This window comes from Bufo bufo, chromosome 5, assembly GCF_905171765.1.
Source record: "Bufo bufo chromosome 5, aBufBuf1.1, whole genome shotgun sequence".
Taxonomy (NCBI): Eukaryota; Metazoa; Chordata; class Amphibia; order Anura; family Bufonidae; genus Bufo; species Bufo bufo.
In genome coordinates this window covers 375,407,310-375,431,481 of record NC_053393.1, presented here as the reverse complement: position 1 = coordinate 375,431,481, position 24,172 = coordinate 375,407,310, and the positions used below count along the sequence as shown (strand labels likewise).

General features: G+C 43.1%; 1 protein-coding gene across 1 annotated transcript in view; it reads right to left on the bottom strand.

The window, feature by feature from the left end:
* Positions 1 to 10,203: 10,203 nt before the first annotated feature.
* Positions 10,204 to 24,172, bottom strand: part of LOC121002531 (collagen alpha-1(XXI) chain-like) — a 124,024-nt gene continuing 110,055 nt past the window's right edge. The window contains exons 22-28 of the mRNA XM_040433976.1: positions 20,145 to 20,189; positions 20,023 to 20,055; positions 12,788 to 12,934; positions 12,054 to 12,108; positions 11,547 to 11,735; positions 11,255 to 11,332; positions 10,204 to 10,394 (exon numbers count right to left, since the gene is read on the bottom strand). Of these exons, the coding sequence (XP_040289910.1) occupies positions 10,204 to 10,394; positions 11,255 to 11,332; positions 11,547 to 11,735; positions 12,054 to 12,108; positions 12,788 to 12,934; positions 20,023 to 20,055; positions 20,145 to 20,189 (738 nt within the window). The remainder of the gene's footprint in view (positions 10,395 to 11,254; positions 11,333 to 11,546; positions 11,736 to 12,053; positions 12,109 to 12,787; positions 12,935 to 20,022; positions 20,056 to 20,144; positions 20,190 to 24,172) is intronic.

The following is a 24,172-nucleotide window of genomic DNA, read 5'->3' as shown; positions in this document are numbered from 1 at the left end:
GGCTTTTGTTATTTAAAAATTCAGATTCTTCTTTTGAAATTAGGTATTGATCCCTTGCTGTTTTCAGAATTTTCTGCAGTTCACTCAGGTATCTACTTGTTGGATTTTCTTTGAGAGTCTTATACTGTATATTTCCTTATCTGATAATAATCTATCCACCATCTGATCGCAATCACCCCGATCTAGGATCACTATGTTTCCCCCTTTGTCACTTGCTTTACCACAATCTCCCTGTTGGATCTTAATTCTTCAAGGGCGACAGAATCCTCAGGTGTTAAATTTATCGGGATGGTATCTGTTTTCACTTTTAATTTGTCTATCTCTTGGCAGACAAGATCTACAAAGGTTTCAATATTTTTAAATTGAGAGAAAGGAAGGGTCCGTTTTGATCTGGGTTTCAGATCTGTCAATGGAGGCGTAATTTCAGAATAGAAGCCCTAGTATGTATACTTTTTTTAATTTGTTAATGTTTTACACAATAACAGCATTTTTGAATTAAAAAAATCATGTTTTAGTGTCTCCATAGTCTGAGAGCCATAGTTTTTTCAGTTTTTGGGCAATTGTCTTAGGTAGGGTATATTTTTTTCAGGATGAGATGATGGTTTGATTGGCACTATTTTGGGGTGCATATGACTTTTTGATCACTTGTTATTACACTTTTTGTGATGTAAGGTGACAAAAAATGCCTTTTTTGACACCGTTTTAATTTTTTTACGGTGTTCACCTGAGGGGTTAGGTCATGTGATATTTTTATAGAAGAGGTCGTTATAGACGTTGCAATACCTAATATGCATACTTTTTTTTATTTATGTAAGTTTTACACAATGATATAATTTTGGAAACAAAAAAAATCATGTTTTAGTATCTCCATAGTCTGAGAGCCATCGTTTTTTCAGTTTTTGGGCGATTGTCTTAGGTAGGGTATCATTTTTGCAGGATGAGATCATAGTTTTTTTTTATATTTAAATATTTTTATTTTCATTTTCAATATAAAGATAAGCAAAAAAGAAACAAAAATATACACAAACAATAAATATTACATGATTATCATTGATAACATCATATTTACCATCATATCGTTATTTCACTTTGCATAAAAAAGGTAAATAAGGTAAATAACCCCCCCCCCCCCCCCCCCCCCTCGGTTGTCTTAGGTGTTTCCAGATAAAATTGATTTCATGATCTCATACCGGGGGCTTCAATCTTCCTTTGTTCACTATTTATTTGTTTAGTAATGTTTGATTCTTTATCCTTTTCCCTCTCCTATTTTTCCCTTTTACTTTCTTTTATCTTACAGATATATTCGTATCTCTGTACCCTCTCACAAAGACTCTTCCATTCTTCAATATTTGGTGGTCTATCCGCCCCCCACTCCCTAGCCACCATAACCCACGCCATCATTAATGGTTGGGGGGTGTGATTAAATTTAAGAGTGAAGGTAAATGGGCACAAGAAGCGGATTCTAACACTATAGATTGGAGATTTATTTATAAAAGTATAAAAAGGGTCACTATATCGAGCCATTTCTGGCTGATTCAGTTCTTTATTCTCCATCGTACATATATAACCCCCTGTGTGTTGAGCAGGATGTATAAAACAAGAGACTCTAGATGCTGTAAATGCAGAATGGAAAATGCGGATTATGCCCACTTAATCTGGTGCCTCCTATGAGTTAGGAGTTGATGTGATACTTCACTACTATATTCTCCTGATGAGTCCTATGATGAGGATGAAACGTGGCATGTAGGGATCAAGTCTATCTGCTCACTGTTGTTTTTTTTAACTTATTATATATTTTATGCCATATCTAGTAAAAGTTATATTTTAAGGAAAAATATACCCGGTCAACATAGGAATTAGATTTATATTTGGGAGTGTGACTACACACCTCGGCACGTCCAAGTGCACTAAGGTGTTGGATTAGCCCCTGTATTCTTTGCCATATCCTTTTAACTTATCTGTCCTGATCCCCTCCCACCAACCTTCTTCCTCTCTGACTACACTCCTTCTCCCTTAACACAGTACCTCGTGGGGGAGGTGGACAAAACAGAACACACAAAATACTAAAAGCAATTGTTAACTAAGCACCAGCTCATCCCAAATAATCTTCCTCGAGCTTTATCTCACCCCAACACCCCATCTGACTGGACATATAATCATACCACAAATGTTAGTTCAGGGGTGGAGGAAAAGTTAGATTTGAGCTGTGAGACAATGCTTGTTAGAGATAAAGGGGGAATTAGTTCACAAAGTTTGGTTAGTCCATAGCGGAGAGCTCTTGCAAAAGTTAGTACACAACCTTCCCGGAAAATTCTCCACGTGTCTCCACACTCTCCTTAGCTGGATACATACAGCTGAGTACATATAATAAATGTTGATTTTGCTGTAAACATTAAGTAGCTGTGGGTTTTACAGAGAGCAGTAAAGGGAAGACTGTCTACACCCCGTTCACAAGATGTTCCTGCATTTCCAAGTTTTCAAATAACTGCAGGGGTCCCCCACATTAAGCTCGCTTCAGACAGATCTATGTCCCAGTTCAGCTAAAGCCACTGCCCTCATACGATACACTGTCCTTCACCAGGGGGCTTGCGGGCAGATTTCGTTATCTCGGGTGCGAGGACCGGGGCTTAGACTGTAGAATCTCCGCAAATAGCATATAGCTTACATCAGTTAAGCCCACCATCCACAGTGATACTTTCTCACCCTGCCCAGTACTTATCTAAATCTGGCCACGGCTCCTCAGGCGGATCTGCTTCGAGCGGTCTTCAGAGGCAATCACAGATGGAGGCCTACAGACAACTTTCTCCTCCGCTCCCCTGCACCGCTTCCAGGCCGCCTCCACTTGTTGTTACCCATTGTCTGGTCGCGCCAGGACTCCGCACACCACTCCACACACCGCTTCCCTGCACCGCTTCCAGGCCGCCTCCACTTGTTGTTACCCACTGTCTGGTCGCGCCAGGACTCCGCACACCGCTCCACACACCGCTTCCCACGTCCGCTCTCCTCCACCGCTCCACCACACCAGTGCCGACGCCACTCACACTGCCACCGGGGGGGGGGGGCTGGGAAACAGGTAGGTGAGGGATTCATTCACAGCGCCATCGAGAGGGCCTTACAAGTCGGGATGCTTATTGGTGTGCATTTCTCTGCGCACCAAAAACACACCAGCATTGAGCCGAGCCCTGGGAGGGAGCAGCGCTCGCTACTTCCTGCATGCGCTCACATGCTCCTCCTCCAAGCAAAATTTTTTTAAAAGCCTTAGGGTACTTTCACACTAACGTTATTGTTTACCTGTATTGAAATCCGGGAAAGGGTCTCAATACCGGAAAACAACGCATCAGTTTTGTCCCAATGCATTCTGAATGGAAAGCAATCTGTTCAGTATGCATCAGGATGTCTTCCGTTCCATTCCTTGTACGGTATTTCACCGGACAAAATACCGCAGCATGCTGCTGTATTTTTTCCGGACAAAATCCCGGAATAATACTGCACTTGCCGTAGAGATGTATTAAAGGGAACCTGTCACCGGGATTTTGGGTATAGCGCTGAGGACATGGGTTGCTAGATGGCCGCTAGCACATCCGCAATACCCAGTCCCCATAGCTCTGTGTGCTTTTAGTGTGTAAAAAAAACGATTTGATACATATGCAAATTACCCTGAGATGAGTCAGAGTTTGAAAATATGACTCTTCTATGGTCACACAAGTAAGACTCTTTTATGTCAATTTGCATAAAATGCGGGAAGTACAAAAATGCATAATACTTATTGAATTCGTCTGCAAATGAAATTAAAAGTGTAATTTAAATGTTTAGGGTAACACAATGAACATTTAGAAACGCTCAGTGAGGGAAGCATAGTAGAGGTGACAGGTTCCCTTTAATGCCTGATCCGGTACCAAGTGTTCCGGAAATTGCTGCATCGCCTTAGGCTTAGGCTACTTTCACACTAGCGTTTTCCATCATAGGATCTCAATAGCGGGGGAAAACGCTTCAGTTTTGTCCCCATTTATTTTCAATGGGGACAAAACTGAACTGAAGGGAACGGAGTGCACCAAAATACACTCCATTCCGTTTCATTGCGTTCCCATGACGCACACAAAAACGCTGCAAGCAGCGTTTCTGAGTGCGTCCTGGGATGTGGAGCAAGACGGATCGATCACGACTCACAGTTTGACAAAGGCAGATTGTATGCCAAAACGCGTGACTGGAATGTGACAATAAATCACAGCAAGATTATCTAAACAAGTGAGTGCCAGTCTCTTTTCTCCTTATCTACACCTGCCCTGAGACACGTGCACCGCTACTCGTATCACAATGTAAGTCAATGGTGAAGGATCCGTTTTCTCTGACACAAAAGAAAACGTATCCGCCCCTCACTGACTTACAATGGTTCTACAGACGGATACGTCTTGGCTATTTAAGAAATAATACAACCGGATCTATTCATAACGGATGCAGACGGTTGTATTATCATGACGGAAGCGTTTTTCTGATCCATGACGGATCCAGCAAAAACGCAGATGTGAAAGTAGCCTAACATATACGTACTTACCTATACCCATCAGCTTGGTGACTAGTATGAACAAAACATTGCCATGGCATGTGCAGGTGTCATGCCAAATAGTATACAGAGAGAAGTTGAAAACCAACAGACTAGAAACACAGAAATGTGTGAATGGCTATATGTACATACAATCAATGACAATGTCCTCAACTCTGTTGCCCGTTTAATCCACCTCTCCCCCTGTTGCTCCTCTGCCAAACCCTTCACTGGCTCCCCATTGCCCAGCGAAATTCAGTTCAAAATACTAACGCAATACGTTTAAGACCGTCCACAACCTGTCTCCGCCATACATCTCTGAGCTACTGTCCCGATACATCCCCACCCGTAATCTACGATCCTCACAAGACCTCCTTCTCTCCTCTCCTCACCTCTTCCCACAACCGCCTCCAAGATTTCTCCCGTGCATCCCCCATACGCTGTAATTGTCTACTCCAACATATCAGACTCTCACCTTCAGTGGAATCCTTCAAAAGAAACCTAAAAACCCACCTCTTCAGACAAGCCTACAACCAGTGACCCTGCTGCCTCTATACCGCCATGACCAGCTTCACCCTCACCTTCTGTGTCCTTCCTCCATAACTTGTAGATTAAGCCCTCGCGGGCAGTAGATTGTAAGCCCTCTCTCCTTCTGTACCAGTCTGTAACTCGTCTTCTTCATGCTTAGTGCAATTGTCTCTATTATGTACAGTATGTATACCCCTTATCCTATGTACAGCGCTATGGAATGAATGGCGCTTTAATTAATAAATAAAAATAACAGCCAGGAACGAGTTTTTAGAATCAAATGAAATTTCAAATCTGAATGTAATGATGATACATGTGATTACAATATTGGAGCGAAAGGCTAAGTGTTATGAATTGTCTTATATGAGTTACATCTTATTTGTATAAATGCTGTTATGAATCGTGTTGTGCTAGGAGTCATAGTTCATTCGTATAAATTCATACATTTATCAAGACTGTCTTACCCATACGTCTTGATGTCCACGCGCCTCTTAATAAATTAGGCACATCTCTGCCCTGCCATGCGCCAACCAGGTATAAATTATTCCAGTTTCTGGTATAAGTTATAGTAAATCTGGCAGGCTGTGCTAAACCCCACCCTCCCGTGAAGCCACTCCCCTTTTAGTGGTGGCAAGAAGTTTAAAAAGTAGCAAATTATGGTGCACACATGCATTTACCATATTTTGCAACAAAAGCGGCATAAAGAGTTTTGTAAATGTCCCTCATAATATTTGAAAGTCCAAAGTCATAATTATTTTTTTGAATTTATTGTGTGTTTGCCTGGGTCGCTTAACTACTTGGCAGCCTTATGCATTAGGCAATCATGAAAGCATGTGTGGAAGCGGAGTAACCCCTTACAGTCACATTAAAGGTCACGGGTGCAGTGAATTGCAGATTGCCTCCTCGTGTCGTGCTGCGTGTGTGCCTATCGTGATAAGTTTATTGGGGAAGACTGTACAGAGGCCATGTGGATTAGAGGTGTGACTTTTTTTTCTCATTTGTGGCTTTCTTGCAACTTTTCGATTATCCATTTTGCCCAGCACAAGAGTGGTACTTAGTGCTGAATCATGGATTTCTCCGTTAGTTTTAATGGGGGTTTTTAATTTTTTTTTTTAAAGGGGTGGGTTGAAAACATTGAGCCTTTTGTTCCCCTGAATTCTTAAGTTCATAATGCTATCATGCAATAAAATCATTTTACTGTATATTACTGGTGCTTTTCATTCACATTAATGGCATAATAGAAATATACAAGAGAAGTAAAAAATGTTTTATTATGACAGAAACAAAATAAGAACAGCCCATAAAATGTACAAGAAGGATCACATCTGTCATTAAACAATGATTTCGACAAAGTAAAATATAAAAGAAACATTGTAATACTGATGATTTAAGATTCATGTAAACATTTTAATGAATACGTTTAATTCATTATTTTACCTTAAACCTCAATTTTTCAGTTTACCGTATATAATGATATAATGTAAAAATTAGTTGTGTTACCTTGCCAGTACACTGCTGTACTTACAGTAAATTCTGTCATATTTAGCGACCATATGTGATACAGGGCATGCTCACAACTTTCCATGCATTTCAATAGGGTCTGTAAAACCCCATGTGTGTACTTTAACAGCCCCAGTCAGTTTTATAGAACAGAATTTTAAAGTTCTACAAAGAATCTGTCATGTGCCAAAAAAAATTTCCCCCCATTGCAGAAAGTAATAAAATATCACCAGAATAAACCATCCTTTTCGGATTGGTGAGTGTCCCGAAGTTAGCCAAGAAATTTGATTTGTTACGAATTAATTCAACATGAATCACTATAAATCAGGTATACCCAGGCGATGGCATGGCCACACGGAGCAGCTGTGCTGCGGGCAGACTTCGGCCATGGTGTGGTGAAGAACCACACGGCTAATTAGCCTGCAGCTGCCTTTCATTTAATAATGAAGACTGGACTGTATAGTCCTTCATTGTTAATGGTCACGCGGCACCTTTAATGCACCTTTAAACAGGGGCTGTTGCTGGTATGGGGACAATATGCATATTATTGCTGTTCTTGCCCGCAATCTCCTGCAGGTTATTTGAAAGTAAACACAGACTATTTATCGGCTCTGGCATACCCACGTCTCCAACCCCAGCACTCTCCATTCCTACAGGTGGGAGCCCTTTTTTTGCCATCTGCTTTTCTTCCTTTTCCACATCATCTAATATCGATGAGTATATGTCATCAGGAAAATTCAGATCCTCCTCTCTCTGCATCTTGCTGAATTTTCTAGGACATGGAGACTTTAAAGGATAATTTGGAAGAAGTAAAAGCAGCAAAAGATGAAGATGGTCATCATTAAGACCTGCTTCCCCTAAGGGGTGCAGATTGGCACACTGGAACTGGAATAATAAAGACCATCTTATTGGTATTGAATTACATATCTTAGTTTATAGCTGCTGTAGGAATAAGTAAATGTAGGAATAAATAAATAAAACTGATGCAGAATACGTCTCCCTACACTCTGCCTGCACTCTCCCTGCTCCAATATTCTTCTATTAATAATTTTCAGCAACACTGTCCCTAGCACATGAGCACCACGTCACATGGTGGAGACCATGTGGGATGAGGGTTTTATAGGGCTGTGACATCACATGGGATGGCTATGTGTGGATTGCATTATAGGTGATCTTATATTCCCAGGCTTCTTACTTTCACTTTGTAACACGTTGATTTTCGCCAAATATTCGTTACCATGAAGCACAATGAAATTTGGATTCCTAAACTTTGGACCGAATTCCGTTTTGAATGCTTCGCTTCGCACAACACTAGTCCCAACATATGGACCCTAAGGGTGGATTTTTGTGCAAGTTTTTGGGGCAGTTTTTGAGTCTATGTCAGAAGTAAATCCAACAGGAAGCAGAAGTATAAGTCCTTCCTTTAAATTGTTCATCCCCTTCCAAACGACTTCTTGCTTTTGGCTCAAAAAACTACCCAAAAATCTGCCACAGAAACCAACATGTGGACCCACCCTAAGAATGAAGGGCTAGTTTAGCACCAGTTCTTCCATGCTCGGACCATGGTCTCAGCCATCAGCTATGAAGGCAGACTGCTGTAGGGGAAAACTTCGAAGAGGTGCAACTTTAAACTAGTGATATGTTGCTTTTAGTCTCCGGATTGTGTGATTTTCGGTAGTCAGACCCCCGTCATAGCATATCATAGTAATATCCTATAACTTTCTGTCACGGGAAAACCCTTTAACGTACCATTAATAGTCCAGAATTTAATTCACACTTCTGCTGTTTGCTACTGAAACCAACTGGCAGTTTGTGGGCAGACAGATCGCTACCAGTTTAACGCTCTGTGCTGCTATCCATGAAAAAATGACTATGTTAACTAGTCATAAGTATATAAATAGTATATATGTTTGATTTAATAAAGACTATTGTTCACACTTATGTATCTGGGAACATATGGTCTAAAAGTGTATCCTCAATAATAGAAGATTTATCCTAAATTGTTCATCAAAACTGTAGATAGGATTACAAAGGCAATTTATATCTCATTTTGGTAGTAAAATCTGTGGGTATGTTTTATTGTTTAGTAGGTATTTATGAGCAGGGGCAACTGATATGAGAGTCATCAACATGTAAATTTCCCTCTTGTTACCTTGTCTGTCTGTTGATATCTCATACAAGTCAGTGATGTCTATAAAGTGTCAGGGCCATGTCTTTATATTAAGCTGTGTTACCCTCAAAATGACAGAAACATCAGAACTGCAATGGGCTCCATTGTAAATCAGTTGGTTCTGTCAAGCATCTCTTGGGTTCGATTGTATGACAGATCCAGCAAGGCATCTTGTTTTTTGTTGAAGGAAAGATAAGTCGCAGATGTTAACATTACCTTACAAAGAGTACATCCAGTGTTATAATCAATTCAGATTGTTGACTTTCTACCTCAATCTTCATGTTCATATATTTGTTCATCTATGATTTTACAAGTCCCCGTGACAAATGGAGTGATTGCCTACATAGAACATTAGGATAGATGGAGGCTCTGTATTGTGACTGAACAAGCCAAGTCCTCCAGAGTGAGGGCTGCTCTTTGCAGACAATCTTCCTTCTAAACTGATGAAGAGGACCAAGTAGCCTCGAAAGCTTGAAATTTTATCATCTTTTCAGTTAGCCATTAAAAGGTATCAACCACTGAGGAATCACAATCTTTTTTCATCTTACCTTCTAAACTAGACAACCTCTTTAAAGAGGACATGTCCTCAGTTTTGTTTTTTAACCAATCACAGGAAGGAGGAGACCTCAGCTGCCCTCAGTGGATATTGTTATCTGCCTCTCTGTGACGCTGTCCAGTCAGTGCAGACTTATAGTGATGTTGGAGACACTCTGATCTTAGCCTCTGTAATCCAGTTATACTGGAGCAACTGCCATTGTGAACGGAGGTGAAGAAGTCACAGGCAGAAGACCTGAAGATCCAGACAGCAGATTAATTCTGTGTTCGCAAGGGTGGTGGCTCAGAAATGACTGGGTTACAGAGTGTCATAGCATCACAGTGAGGCAGAAGACAACGTCCACTGAACAGAGCTGATGTCTACTCTTCCCTGTACATTTACTACAGATAGCCATATTGGGTGCCAAAATGGGACAGTGGAGGGACAATGGACAGGGCAAATAAAAAAAGAAAACCAGCGGTGAAGTCAGGAGAGCACAGACAATAAGGGGAGGTAATTGGTTAAAAACTGGACAGGTATCAAAGATGATATTTTGAAGGAATTTATCTCCTCAAATGTACTAGACATTAGTTCAGCAGCTCTGATCCTGTGTGCCCAGAGCATGTCAGATAATTTAACATTTATAAATTCCTCCTATTGTCCTATGGAAAAAATAATAGGAATACAACTTCTGTAAGAGTAATACAATACTGCAGTCTGCCTTACACTGGAAGGTAAACGTGTTTTTGATTAAAGTAGTCCACTGAAAACGAGATGCAAGACATGACATGAAGACATCAGTGCAAGATGTATACTGTATTATGCGTACTGTACAAACCAGCTGCTGTACACTGTAACACATCAAATAGTTCCTTTTCCTGAGATGATATACAGGATGAAGTCTTCAAACGATCAGACTTTTCCAGAAGTTCAGAAGTTTGGTCCTTTTCTGAAAGGGTCATCCCTAGCTCCATATGCAGATAGACATGAAGATAGGTCACAAACTCCAGGAGTTCCAGGAAATCCACGCTTTCCTGGAGTTCCAGGTACTCCATTTTTTCCAGGATTTCCTGAAGGTCCAACCAGTCCTTCTCCATTGCTTCCATTAATTCCAGGTAATCCTGTCAGGTATCAGTACAAATTCATTTAAAATAATATCCATTGTTGTGTACTAGAGATTGTTCTTTATGTAATTTGCAAAGGAATAATGTTCAATAAACAAAAATCTTTGAATTTTCTGCTTAGAATTTTTTTTTTTTAAGATTTCCCTCCGACATCACCTTTTTTTTCACTTTTGTGACGCATCAATGAGACAAATTATAATGAATGGACCGGCACTCCGTAATTTCTTTGCAAAAAAAGACTTCTTTATTCGTCACCCATATGTGACGCGCGTTTCGGCACAGACATGTGCCTTTGTCAAACAACAGGTGATAGTAGCTGTTGTTTGACAAAGGCACATGTCTGTGCCGAAACGCGCGTCACATATGGGTGACGAATAAAGAAGTCTTTTTTTTGCAAAGAAATTCCGGAGTGCCGGTCCATTCATTATAATTTGATGGGGATCCGACCTGCTGACCGTGCACCCGGATCTTAATGAAAGCGCAGTGCCGTCCATTTCTTCTGAATTAATACGCATCAATGAGACAGTCACAGGACATAAGAGGTGGGTGCTGAAGCCGATGACCTGGCCAAGTATGGAAATTTGGAGTCCATTATTCTGGGCATATAGGTCAGACTCCACCTAGGCTTTTCTTAAGAACCTGTCTCATTGACAGGTCATACAAGTAAAAATGAAAATGTATCATGCAATAAAAGCTACAGCCAAATCTAGGTGTAGGTAGGTAACTTTCTTTTTAACCTCTAGTATTTAGCATTTGGGATTATTTCTGTTGACATGATTTAGCAATATAATTTTAGATATTGTGGATTTATACCTGTTTCATTTTATCATGTATACAGTAATTCACATTTTTTATACCTTGAGCTCCTGGTGGTCCTTGCTCTCCTATGCCACGTTCTCCTTTAGAACCTTTTTCTCCTTTTGGTCCTTTATCTCCTGCAATAAACAGATTTACTCATTTTCAAGACATAACTATATGTTAAGTCATTATGAATTCAACATTATTTTAGTGGCTGAATTGTAAACTGGATGTACTCTAAGGGTTTTTCGGACTCGTCTGGAGACTATGTAATTTTTATAAAAAAGGTAAATTTAAACACAAAATATGTATACGGTAAAGAACTTGTAATAAATCCTTTTATAATGTCACCTTTAATTCCTTGAAGTCCTGTTAATCCCTGAACTCCTGGATATCCAGATCTGCCTCCTCTTCCTGGGTACCCGGGTGGTCCTCTATCACCAGCTTTTCCTTGGATACCAGGCATCCCCGGGAGCCCTGGCTTTCCCTCACAAGGTGGACATCTTGGGCTCATATTATGAAGTAAAGAAGGTAGCTGCTCTAAAAAGGGAATGCATAGCACATCAAACAGGGAAAAGTAAGAAACATACTGTCTGCTTAAAACAGAAGCAGATTATTCTGAAGTCTATCTATAGTTTTAGTCTATGTATAGTTAGGTATACTATATATAAAGAGTTTTATGGATGAAGCCTTCACCACCATGAGAATCATCTACTAAGTGAAGCTTGGATTCCAATACAGTTAGAATAGAGCAAGACTGTGCTGTCACATAGTTCATTATATATTACATTATGATCTTAGCACAAGTCATATTCACTAAGTTAATAAATCTATGACTAACTTGTTATTATGACTTACCACGCAATAAATTACTGCACAACTTCATGACATGGTCATCAGTCATTGATTTTCCCTATAGCAAAAAACATAAATTTTTCAGTTTTACCAGCAGAGAGGACTGGATGGATACATGTTAGTAATCGGCAAAACCTCTACCCATCCCAGGATTGTGTGTAATAGTTTCCATGGAAGAAATTTACACTAGCATTATGGCTTCCATTTATAACATTGGAGTCAATATTTTTTACGGCAAAAATAGAACTGCAAGATTGGCCAGTTTGACACGCACGTGTTTAGTCCGGGAAACACACCCCTTGTGATGGCTGTATATCCTGGACCGACCACTGCTCATTTGACATGAACTCACAGTATCATAATGATTTATGCTGCTGTGTACTCCTGCCCGATCGCTGATCTACTGAACGGTACTCACATAATGCTGTAAGTACAGTCCAGTAGACCTGCAGTGAGGCATTGTACGCAGACATGAACAGAGCCTGTGATAAAGCTGTGTTCATATCTGCGTTACAGATTCTGTTAAAAAACAATAGACAAAATAGTGAAATGTGCTGCGCTATTTTGTTCAATAAAAAGATAGGACACCATGATGGAAACTGAATGGACCCCATTAAAGTCAATGGAATTCTACGGAAATCACTAGTAGAGATGTAAACAGAGCCTAATTTACAAAAAAAAACAACAATCTTTTAATTCTAGAATATGTAGCTTTTATGGCTAATGTTGCTACTAACCGGTTTTCCTGGAATACCAGGTATTCCAGATCTTCCTTGTGGGCCTATTTCCCCTGGAAAACCACGAGGCCCTAGAATTCCTTGTGTACCAGCTTCACCTTTTATGCCTTCTTGCCCTTTTTCACCATAGTCGCCAAATTCACCTTTCTGCAGTTCACAAAAACACAAAGATCTTAGTGTAGGCACATTACAGAGAAATAAATGCAATAAATCCTGTGTGTGTGTAAAAACTACTAAAAAGTATATATATTTTTATTAATGCAGTGTAAAACTGATTTAGAATTCAACATAATGAAGTGTTGCTGTTTACTCTGTGGCCAGCAGGTGGCGACATTTTTATATAATACACTGAAACATGATATAATGCCCAGAAGTCTTCTTCCAAAATTCTTCTGGTTATATAGTATCTGTATCTTTCTATCTTTTATTCATTCTGAGTCTTCTTTCCGGCATGGAAAATCTTAGCCAGGTCTAGGTACAGACTCCTTAGTTGCTGTATGAGATGTGCAAACAGGGCTTTACATATAACTTCAGGTTTTGCCATCATGTAGCACAGGGATCAGCAACCTCCGGCACTCTAGCTGTTCTGAAACTACAATTCCCAGAATCCTCTTTTAATTTCTATCGGAGTTATGAGAACAACCAAGTATGTGTGCATTCTGAGAGTTATAGTTTCACAGCAGCTGGAGTGCCAAAGGTTGCCAATCCCTGATATACGTAGTGAGATAACTGCTTTCCTTGGTAGTTACAGCATTGTTCAATCCACTTCCCCAGTCTTCACAGCAACAACCCCCACCTTCCTCAGTAATCATAGCATGTTCCTCGCCCAGCCCACTCCCCTTTTAGCACTCAGCAATACTAGCCCCAGTGCACCCTGCTCCCAGTTGTCACAGTACTACTATCTCCAACACCAGCAGACACCACCAATGTTGCTTGGGGACTAATGTTAGGAGTTATGTAAATAAAATAAAGCACTGGAAAGCTGATGGTCAGCATCAACGAAGCAAGTTTTAGGCAAAAAAAAGTATTTATAGTTTTATTGTGGCCCTTTGTTGACATGCAGTTGCAGAGCTGTGGGGGCATGTAACCACAATCTCTGAGGTTTGCCTCATGAATATTTGTGGGTGTCAACAAAGATGACAAAAATTGCTGCCCTGAGTGAAATGTCTGACTGCTGGGATACTCATGTTGTATGTTGTAGTGTCCCACTAGTTAAAGGTGGGCACTACACAAGGGTCAATTGGTGTGCATGTTACTTCTACTCACAAGGGACAGAAATGTTATATTTAAAGGGAGTCTGTCACCACATTTGAGCCTATTAGACAGATCCAATAGCGTTAATAGTGCCACCCAGAAGTTTAAAACGGTACCTTTGTTGCATATACCGGAGTCTTGTTTGAGCCAAAAATGAACTTTGTAGGTTCTGTAAATGCGCCGTCTCAAGTGCCCAGGGCGGCGTCTCAATCTTCCGAGCCCAAGACCGGACCTCCCCAACGGCTCATAACCCCGCCCTCCTTGTGCCTCTGCCCGCCCGTTTACACTCCTCCTCTCTCCTGCGGCGCAGTGGAAAAGGAGAGAGGAGGAGTGTAAACGGGCGGGCAGAGGCACAAGGAGGGCGGGGTTATGAGCCGTTGGGGAGGTCCGGTCTTGGGCTCGGAAGATTGAGACGCCGCCCTGGGCACTTGAGACGGCGCATTTACAGAACCTACAAAGTTCATTTTTGGCTCAAACAAGACTCCGGTATATGCAACAAAGGTACCGTTTTAAACTTCTGGGTGGCACTATTAACGCTATTGGATCTGTCTAATAGGCTCAAATGTGGTGACAGACTCCCTTTAATTGCATTTAATGTCATATGTATGCATTTTCCCTGTGTTAACTGGTGTCAGGCCTGTCAGGGTGCAGTTTAGCCTCCCGGGCGTTAGAGGGAGCCAGAGAGCCCTAGTTATATATAGGTAGGCCCAGACAGGGGAAGTTAGTTCATTCCAGGGGACTAGAGGAGTTACTTCGTCCACCTGAAGCTCCTGAGGCTAGGATTAGCTCAGTAGAGACACCCCAGTTGCAGGACAGAACCTCCTGGGAGAAACCCACAGTCCTTCACCAGTCAAGCAAGGATATTACAAGCAAAGATAAGTAACACTGATAAGCAGATGCTTTAGGAAGCAAAGCAAGGATTTAATACGAGAGGAAGATATACCAAGGATTTAAGCCAGCATTTAGGCATCCGGGCCTTGGGATTGAAACCAGACAGGAGTTCTAGAAAGGAACAGTCTACGCTATTTCTGAGGAAAGGTACAGCCTGATTCTGAGTGTGTTGTGGATTTACCCTCTGAGTATCTTGCATGATCAATACCTGCCATCTTGTGAAAAAAGCCTGCTTGTGATCTAAAGGACTGTATTACCATCTGCATGTACAAAGTTGGACTGTTAAGTAAAGCAACGTTTGGTTCACTATACCACCTGTGTACCTCACTTATTCCAACTATAAATCGATGTGCCACCGTTACAGGCACTGGCGTCACGAATCCAAAAGGGACCTTGCCCCAGGCACTCAAAATACCTGTAACATCCAGGGCACCTCATCCACCATCAGGCCTGGTCCCTACATACAGAGTGTGCCCCAGAGGAACTGTGTCTACCTCTTCTTCACTGCCGCATGCCTGCCCAGGGTTCTCCAATATAGTGAGCAACCCTCGATTGCCCATAACCTTGACCTCACTTCGCTATACCCTGCAGGTCTGGCGTGCTTCATAAATTGGCGTCACGAACAGGATGACGAACATTCCTGCGCCATTGCGGATATACAACTGTGTGCTAAAAATTGCCTTAAAGTGACCAAGCCCTATTGTTTTATAAAAAATTGCTGGGCCAAAGAACTGGAAAAATTAGCGGTGTGAAGATAATATTTTCTGGACTGTTTGCTGCTTATTTAAAGCCACCGCTTGCTGTCCGTGAATAGACAGCGTTTTGCTCAAGATGGCCGCTTAGCTTGCTTGAATTTACTGCTGCGTCATCTTCATCCTGAATTGGCGGTAAATGTTGGCGCCTTTTTGCTGAAAAGAGCGGGAAAAGGCTATCTGTCGGCGCCACCGCCCTGTCTGGACATTTGCATGTCTGCAGAAATGGACTCCGCCTCCCCCATACTGGAGTACCTGGGGGGCGGCCTCCCAGTGCAATGGGAGGATCTGTCTGAACTTATTGGCGCCACCCTGTCGCTCTTCAGAGAAGGATCGAGCATGTTGAAGAGTGAAGACTGCTCTGCTGGGATGTCCGCGCCTGAGTTGTTAAAGATGGATCGTATTGGTGTAGAGCCAGAGGACGCTCCACCGACCTACTCTCCGGGACCGGAGAGACCCGCCTGCCCGCCACCGAGGACGCAACCGGAGACCTACTATGGCTCCTGGAGAGACTTTTTCCAGCCCTCATTCAAGTGGTCAGCATTGATGGCAGAGATACGGGAGGCCGCCATAAAGAAAACGACAAAGACAAAGATCTACTATGAGGAACTGGCAAAGACCGTTCATGAGCGCCACACTGATACCCAACCCCGCCTGGAAAAGAGAAAGGGGTTGGTTGTGGCCTTCGACAAGAACCGTGGCTACGGTTTTATACAAGACTATACCACCGGCAGGGACTTATATGTAAACCGGAGGTCCGTCAAGCGGAGTTACCTCTCCGAATATATGCATAACCTCCGCGAGGGAGAAGAGGTGGAGTTCACCCCTGCCGAGGGCCTGCGAGGCCCATATGCCACTGCCGTGACCCGTCCCAAAAAAGAACTGGAGGACTGGGAAGCAGATGAGGACTATACTGGCTGCGAGCACGAACCAGCGCGCTCTCCAGAACCGGCCCATCATGCGTTTCAAGAGCGGGGCTCTTTCATTGGCCCAAATGTATTCTGGCAGCCAACGGTAGTGGAGAAATGGGTGAGCCCTATCCGTCCCCTGAGCTGCCTCGCCGGGAGAAGACCATTAAAGAGATGGAGAACCTGGAAAGATTCCACGTATGCCTGGACAATATCCGGAAGGGTAAAAGACCTGATGCGCCACCTGAGCCTGCAGCGGCTGCGCAGGATGCACCCTCTATGGTACAAGTGCCGGCGGCGACATCGGAGGACAGCGATCCTGGGACCGAGAGCCTGGATGACCAGATCGTCTGTCTGGAGGAAAAGTTGCGGGAGTTACGCAGAATTGCCACCGCCAGAATCCAGACGCCACCGAGGAAGGAAGAGGTAAGGGTACCTGTCCCTACCAGCCGGCCACCTACAGCTACTGCAGCTACATTGAGGCCCCCAAGAAGGCCCACTCACACGGTGACTTGCTGCGCCGAGCCAGTTATTCCAGAGCCCACCGGACCGCTTGCGGCGGCGGTACCTAGGCCAGTACAGCCTACAATAATTATGCCTGGACCGGTGCGGTCAGCAACCGTGATTACCCCTAGGCCTATGGGGCCCATACCTATTAGGGGTCCATTTATGTTGCAGTTGCCCCCCCAATACCGTGTTGTGGGCACATCCGCCTGTGGAAGCTTATTACAGGCCCCATCTACAAGCAGAGCCAGGGAGCACCACTGAGATGCAAGGTGATTATTATATGCCCCTGTGAATTGGCCTGCTAGGCCGTTGATTTATTTGCTTTCATCAAGGGACCTCATTGCTGAGAATTTAACCCTTCCAGGACAGGAGTCCTTTGTTTTGGTCCTTTGTTGCTGCTGCCAGTTACCCACGGCTCAGTGGTGGTGGTCACCCACTGAAATACCAATTGCAGCAAAGCCATTCTGTTTACAGGACCTCCTGCCTGCTTCTACTCTATTACACCAAGTTGTGCCTATTTTTATGTTGCACCTTTAACCCTTTAACCCCCTTTTCAGGTTGATTAAGGGTATTACAGCACTTGTTTTTATATATATGCCAATGGAATAATGTGGGCTATTTTTATGTGCTGTCTTTTTATTATGCAACATTAAATTTCAAGGAAACGTGCCCGGAGATAGACTCAAAAGTACATGAGCCTCTGAGATATTGCTACTTTAAAGAAATGTGCGCAGAGATGGACTCCATTGTATGTGAGCCTCTGTGATTTTATAGTTCCTCTGCCTAGCTTGTTGGTAACACTGCTCCAAAATAAGAAAGAAACCTGGGTACGGACTCATATTTGTTCCTTGAGCCTCCAAGAACTTTGAATTGTTTTATATTTTGTCTACTGTTCTATTATGGACAATTTGCACTTATGGACTATCCTGGTATTATTGACACGCTGCACCAGGTCAGCGCCCCTGTTCCCTCACACTATCCTGAGAGAAGAGAACGACGCCCCTTTTCACCGTCACTTGTTCCTAAGCCAGTGGAACTTCCTGATTTATGCATATAATGTATTTTTGCAAATGTAGATGTATTTTCCTGCTTTGCCTTATCTCTCTTTTTCAGGTGCAGTATCCAGCTGAGCAGGGCCCCTCCATGTTGCGCCGAGGACGGGCAACGTTATAGCGTGGTGGTATGTAGTGTCCCACTAGGTAAAGGTGGGCACTACACAAGGGTCAATTGGTGTGCATGTTACTTCTACTCACAAGGGACAGAAATGTTATATTTAATTGCATTTAATGTCATATGTATGCATTTTCCCTGTGTTAACTGGTGTCAGGCCTGTCAGGGTGCAGTTTAGCCTCACGGGCGTTAGAGGGAGCCAGAGAGCCCTGGTTATATATAGGTAGGCCCAGACAGGGGAAGTTAGTTCATTCCAGGGGACTAGAGGAGTTACTTCGTCTTCCTGAAGCTCCTGAGGCTAGGATTAGCTCAGTAAAGACACCCCAGTTGCAGGACAGAACCTCCTGGGAGAAACCCACAGTCCTTCACCAGTCAAACAAGGATATTACAAGCAAAGATAAGTAACACTGATAGGCAGATGCTTTAGGAAGCAAAGCAAGGATTTAATACGAGAGGAAGATATATATATACCAAGGATTTAAGCCAGCATTTAGGCACCCGGGCCTTGGGATTGAAACCAGACAGGAGTTCTAGAAAGGAACAGTCTACGCTATTTCTGAGGAAAGGTACAGCCTGATTCTGAGTGTGTTGTGGATTTACCCTCTGAGTATCTTGCATGATCAATACCTGCCATCTTGTGAAATAAGCCTGCTTGTGATCTAAAGGACTGTATTACCATCTGCATGTACAAAGTTGGACTGTTAAGTAAAGCAACGTTTGGTTCACTATACCACCTGTGTACCTCACTTATTCCAACTATAATTCGGTGTGCCACCGTTACAGGCACTGGCTTCACGAATCCAAAAGGGACCTTGCCCCAGGCACTCAAAATACCTGTAACATCCAGGGCACCTCATCCACCATCAGGCCTGGTCCCTACATACAGAGTGTGCCCCAGAGGAACTGTGTCTACCTCTTCTTCACTGCCGCATGCCTGCCCAGGGTTCTCCAATATAGTGAGCAACCCTCGATTGCCCATAACCGTGACCTCACTTCGCTATACCCTGCAGGTCTGGGGTGCTGCAATGTGTGGGACTACAAGTTCCAGCAGTACAGTACAATGACATGGCTGATACACACAGGATCTTCCCCCCACCTGTTCTTGTGCAATGCTCTGCAGATACTTCCTCACAGCCAGCAGAAGAGTATTGAGGAGATAACTCCTCCAGTATTTTTCAGCTTTGTGTCTGCAGGGTGAGGAGGGAGAGAAGATCCTGTGCACAGCATTTGTCTCTTGAGTGCCTGGAGATGAGGAAACCCTGCAGCTGCTCAGTACCTGAGGCAGAGTCTCCAACACTGGGTCTAAGCTGCTGATGGTAGAATGGGTTAAACTTTGCTGAAGAATCCAGTGGGGGGGGGGGGGGGGAGACACAGGGCAGACAACTCAGCCAGCAGACCGGGTAGTGCAGGGGGCGCGGTGTATCACTCCAACCAGCACAGCCTTCACAGTGACCTTCCATGCACAGAGGCAGACATGCTCCTCCCGCTCCCTCAGACTTGTGCACGGAACCTCATCAGAGCAGGGAAAGAAGCTGACATCACAGGTCATGTGACCCTCAGCTAGCTAGGAAAACGGGGCCACTGTAGGCGAAGTAAGCCTACTAGTAAGCGAATTGAAAACCCCTTACATTTGCTTAGTTACAAACATACAAAGAACAAGAAAAAATAAAATAAGGACAACCCCTTTAACCCAGGGATAATAGAGTCTCACATCATGAAGGCAGAAGCCATTTTAGTATTTTTCATACAGTACCTCTCCTTTGGCTCCTTTGCCTCCTTCTTCACCCTACATTTTTAAGTAAAATGAAAAATTATTAAAATCATTAAATATTTTTTATTATGTTTTCCACACATGAGCAATAGCATTGTTGTTACCCTTATTCCTGGAGGTCCAGGTTGACCAGCTTCACCGTTATCCCCCTGCAAGAAAATAGCACAGAAAATTGAATTAATTAATAAATCAGATAAGGGGCATGGGAAGAGGGGTTCTGCTGAGTGCCATGCCAGGAGCTACACCAACAAAGATCCAGGGCTAGGGCAGCAAAATGAACTTTTGCCCTGGGTGAAAGTAACTGTAGTAGGGTTCTGAAGAGATCATATAACATTTGAAAATGTAATAAGCGCAGCAGTCCATTTTGATTGTTTTCCAGTATTATTGGTGTTATGGTATTACACCAGAACTCTGAGAAGTGAAGGGCTTTAGCAAGATTTAAAAGAGCCAAAAATATTAGAGAGGCTTTCAAAAGTGTGCTCCTGGGGCCAACATTTTGTAGCCACTGTTTATATGTATAGTGTATACAGTGCTTACTTCTGGGACATCCACCTCTCAGGGAAACAACAGACTCTTTGATGGCTGTTTGACAATCCTACTCAGCCAAGAAAAGTTGAGACGTGTATGACTCTCTCTTTTGGAATCTAAGGGATTTAATAGTTTGAAGATCCCCATAACTGCATAGAGTCCATACATTTCAGTGGAGAGGGCTATAATGTCTCTATACCATATGACTGCAATTAGGAGATCAGATGGAGTCTGAGTTTTAGAGGTGGGATAAGAGCAACACTAACATTAACCTCTTGAGGACCCTGGGATTTTTTTATTTTTTATTTGTTTGTAAGTTGTACTTTTTAATGGTACCATTTACTATTGCATAAATTGTAGTGGGAAGCAGAAAAAAAATTCAAAATGAGATTGAATTGGAAAAAAACTGCAATTCTACCACAATTTTATGGGTTTTGTTTTTACGGTGTTCCCTATGCAGTACAACTGACCAGTTAGGCCCCTTTCACACAAGCGAGTTTTCCACGCGGGTGCAATGCATGACGTGAACGCATAGCACCCGCACTGAATACTGACCCATTCATTTCAATGGGTCTATGTACATGAGCGTTTTTTTCACGCATCAGGTCTGCGTTGCGTGAAAAATGCAGCATGTTCTATATTCAGCGTTTTTTAACGCAGCCCTGGCCCCATAGAAGTGAATGTGGCTTCAGTGAAAAACGCATTGCATCCGCAAGCAAGTGAGGATGCAATGCGTTTTTCACTGATGGTTACTAAGAGATGTTTGTAAACCTTCAGTCTATCACGCGTGTGAAAAATGCATCAAAACGCATTGCACCCGCGCAACTGATCAACTGAACGTAATCGCAGACAAAACTGAGTTAGCCTTCTTACAATATGGTGCGCGTTTCCCTGAACGCATCCGGACCTAATCCGTCACGCTCGTGTGAAAGAGGCCTTACTTTCATTCTCCAGGTCAGTATGATTCCAACAATATTACATTTTGGGCTCATGCACACAAACGTATTTTCTTTCCATGTCCGTTCCGTTTTTTTTGCAGACTGTATGCGGAACCATTCACTTCAATGGGTCCGCAAAAAAAACGGAAGTTACTCCGTGTGCATTCCGTTTCCGCATGTCCGTATTTCCGTCCCGCAAAAAAATAGAACATGTCCTATTATTGTCCACATTACGGACAAGAATAGTACTGTTCTATGAAGGGCCAGCTGTTCCGTTCCGCAAAATACGGAATGCAGACGGATGTCATCCGTATTTTTAGCGGACCGCAGAATACATACGGTCGTGTGCATGAGCCCTTAGATAGTTTTTCTTGTGTTTTAATACTGAAAAAAAAACTTTGGCAAAAAATTAATTTTATATTTTCATCGCCATATTCTGACCCCCCTTAACGTATAGTTATGTTTATGGAGCTGTATGGGGGGGGCTGATTTTTTGCAGGATGATCTATAGTTTTTATTGATATCATTTTGGAGTGTGTACAGCTTTTTGATCGCTTTTTATTAAATTTTGGTAGATGAATTGCCCAAAAAAGATAAATTGGCCACTTTGACTTTTTTCCGTTACGCTGTTCGCCGTATGGGATAAATATTTAAATTTTTTAATAATATGGGCATTTTCAGATGTGGCGATGTCCATGGTGTTTTATTTCTTTTATTTTTTTAGTTTATTATTATTCTAGGAAAAGGGGGGGGTGATTTGATTTTTAATATTTTTAATATTTAAAAAAAATTATAAACTTTTTTTAAGTCACCCTCGGTGCCTGTAATACTGTAAATCTATGCATGCATATGTATGCATTACAGATTATGCCACCTGCAGACCTACATTGGAATATACTACACTGCTCAAAAAAATAAAGGGAAAACTTAAACAACACAATGTAACTCCAAGTCAATCACACTTCTGTGAAATCAAACTGTCCACTTAGGAAGCAACACTGAGTGACAATCAATTTCACATGCTGTTGTGAAAATGGGATAGACAACAGGTGGAAATTATAGGCAATTAGCAAGACACCCCCAATAAAGAAGTGGTTCTGCAGGTGGTGAACACAGACCACTTCTCAGTTCCTATGCTTCCTGGCTGATGTTTTGGTCACTTTTGAATGCTGGCGGTGCTTTCACTCTAGTGGTAGCATGAGACGGAGTCTACAACCCACACAAGTGGCTCAGGTAGTGCAGCTTATCCAGGATGGCACATCAATGCGAGCTGTGGCTAGAAGGTTTGCTGTGTCTGTCAGCGTAGTGTCCAGAGCATGGAGGCGCTACCAGGAGACAGGCCAGTACATCAGGAGACGTGGAGGAGGCCGTAGGAGGGCAACAACCCAGCAGCAGGACCGCTACCTCCGCCATTGTGCAAGGAGGAACAGGAGGAGCACTGCCAGAGCCCTGCAAAATGACTTCCAGCAGGCCACAAATGTGCATGTGTCTGCTCAAACGGTCAGAAACAGACTCCATGAGGGTGATATGAGGGCCTGACGTCCACAGGTGGGGGTTGTGCTTACAGCCCAACACCGTGCAGGACGTTTGGCATTTGCCAGAGAACACCAAGATTGGCAAATTCGCCACTGACGCCCTGTGCTCTTCACAGATGAAAGCAGGTTCACACTGAGCACATGTGACAGACGTGACAGAGTGTGGAGACGCCGTGGAGAACGTTCTGCTGCCTGCAACATCCTCCAGCATGACCGGTTTGGCATTGGGTCAGTAATGGTGTGGGGTGGCATTTCTTTGGAGGGCCGAACAGCCCTCCATGTGCTCGCCAGAGGTAGCCTGACTGCCATTAGGTACCGAGATGAGATCCTCAGACCCCTTGTGAGACCATATGCTGATGCGGTTGGCCCTAATGCAAGACAATGCTAGACCTCATGTGGCTGGAGTGTGTCAGCAGTTCCTGCAAGATGAAGGCATTGATGCTATGGACTGGCCCGCCCGTTCCCCAGACCTGAATCCAATTGAGCACATCTGGGACATCATGTCTCGCTCTATCCACCAACGTCACGTAGCACCACAGACTGTCCAGGAGTTGGCAGATGCTTTAGTCCAGGTCTGGGAGGAGATCCCTCAGGGGACCGTCCGCCACCTCATCAGGAGCATGCACAGGCGTTGTAGGGAGGTCATACAGGCACGTGGAGGCCACACACACTACTGAGCTTCATTTTGACTTGTTTTAAGGACATTACATCAAAGTTGGATCAGCCTGTACTGTGTTTTTCCACTTTAATTTTGAGTGTGACTCCAAATCCAGACCTCCATGGGTTGAAAAATTTGATTTCCATTTTTTAATTTTTGTGTGATTTTGTTGTCAGCACATTCAACTATGTAAAGAACAAAGTATTCCAGAAGAATATTTAATTAATTCAGATCTAGGATGTGTTATTTTTGTGTTCCCTTTATTTTTTTGAGCAGTGTACTATTCGGTCTGTGAGCCTTGTACAGGCTTAGAGCTTGTTTACACGACCGTGTGAAGCCCGTGCTGTGGACTGCAAATTGCGGTCCACAATGCACGAGCACTGTCCGTGGGGCAGCTGCATGGGGATCGCAGACCCATTTACTTGAATGGGTCTGCGATCCGTTCGTTCCGCAAAAAGATAGAGCAAGTTCTA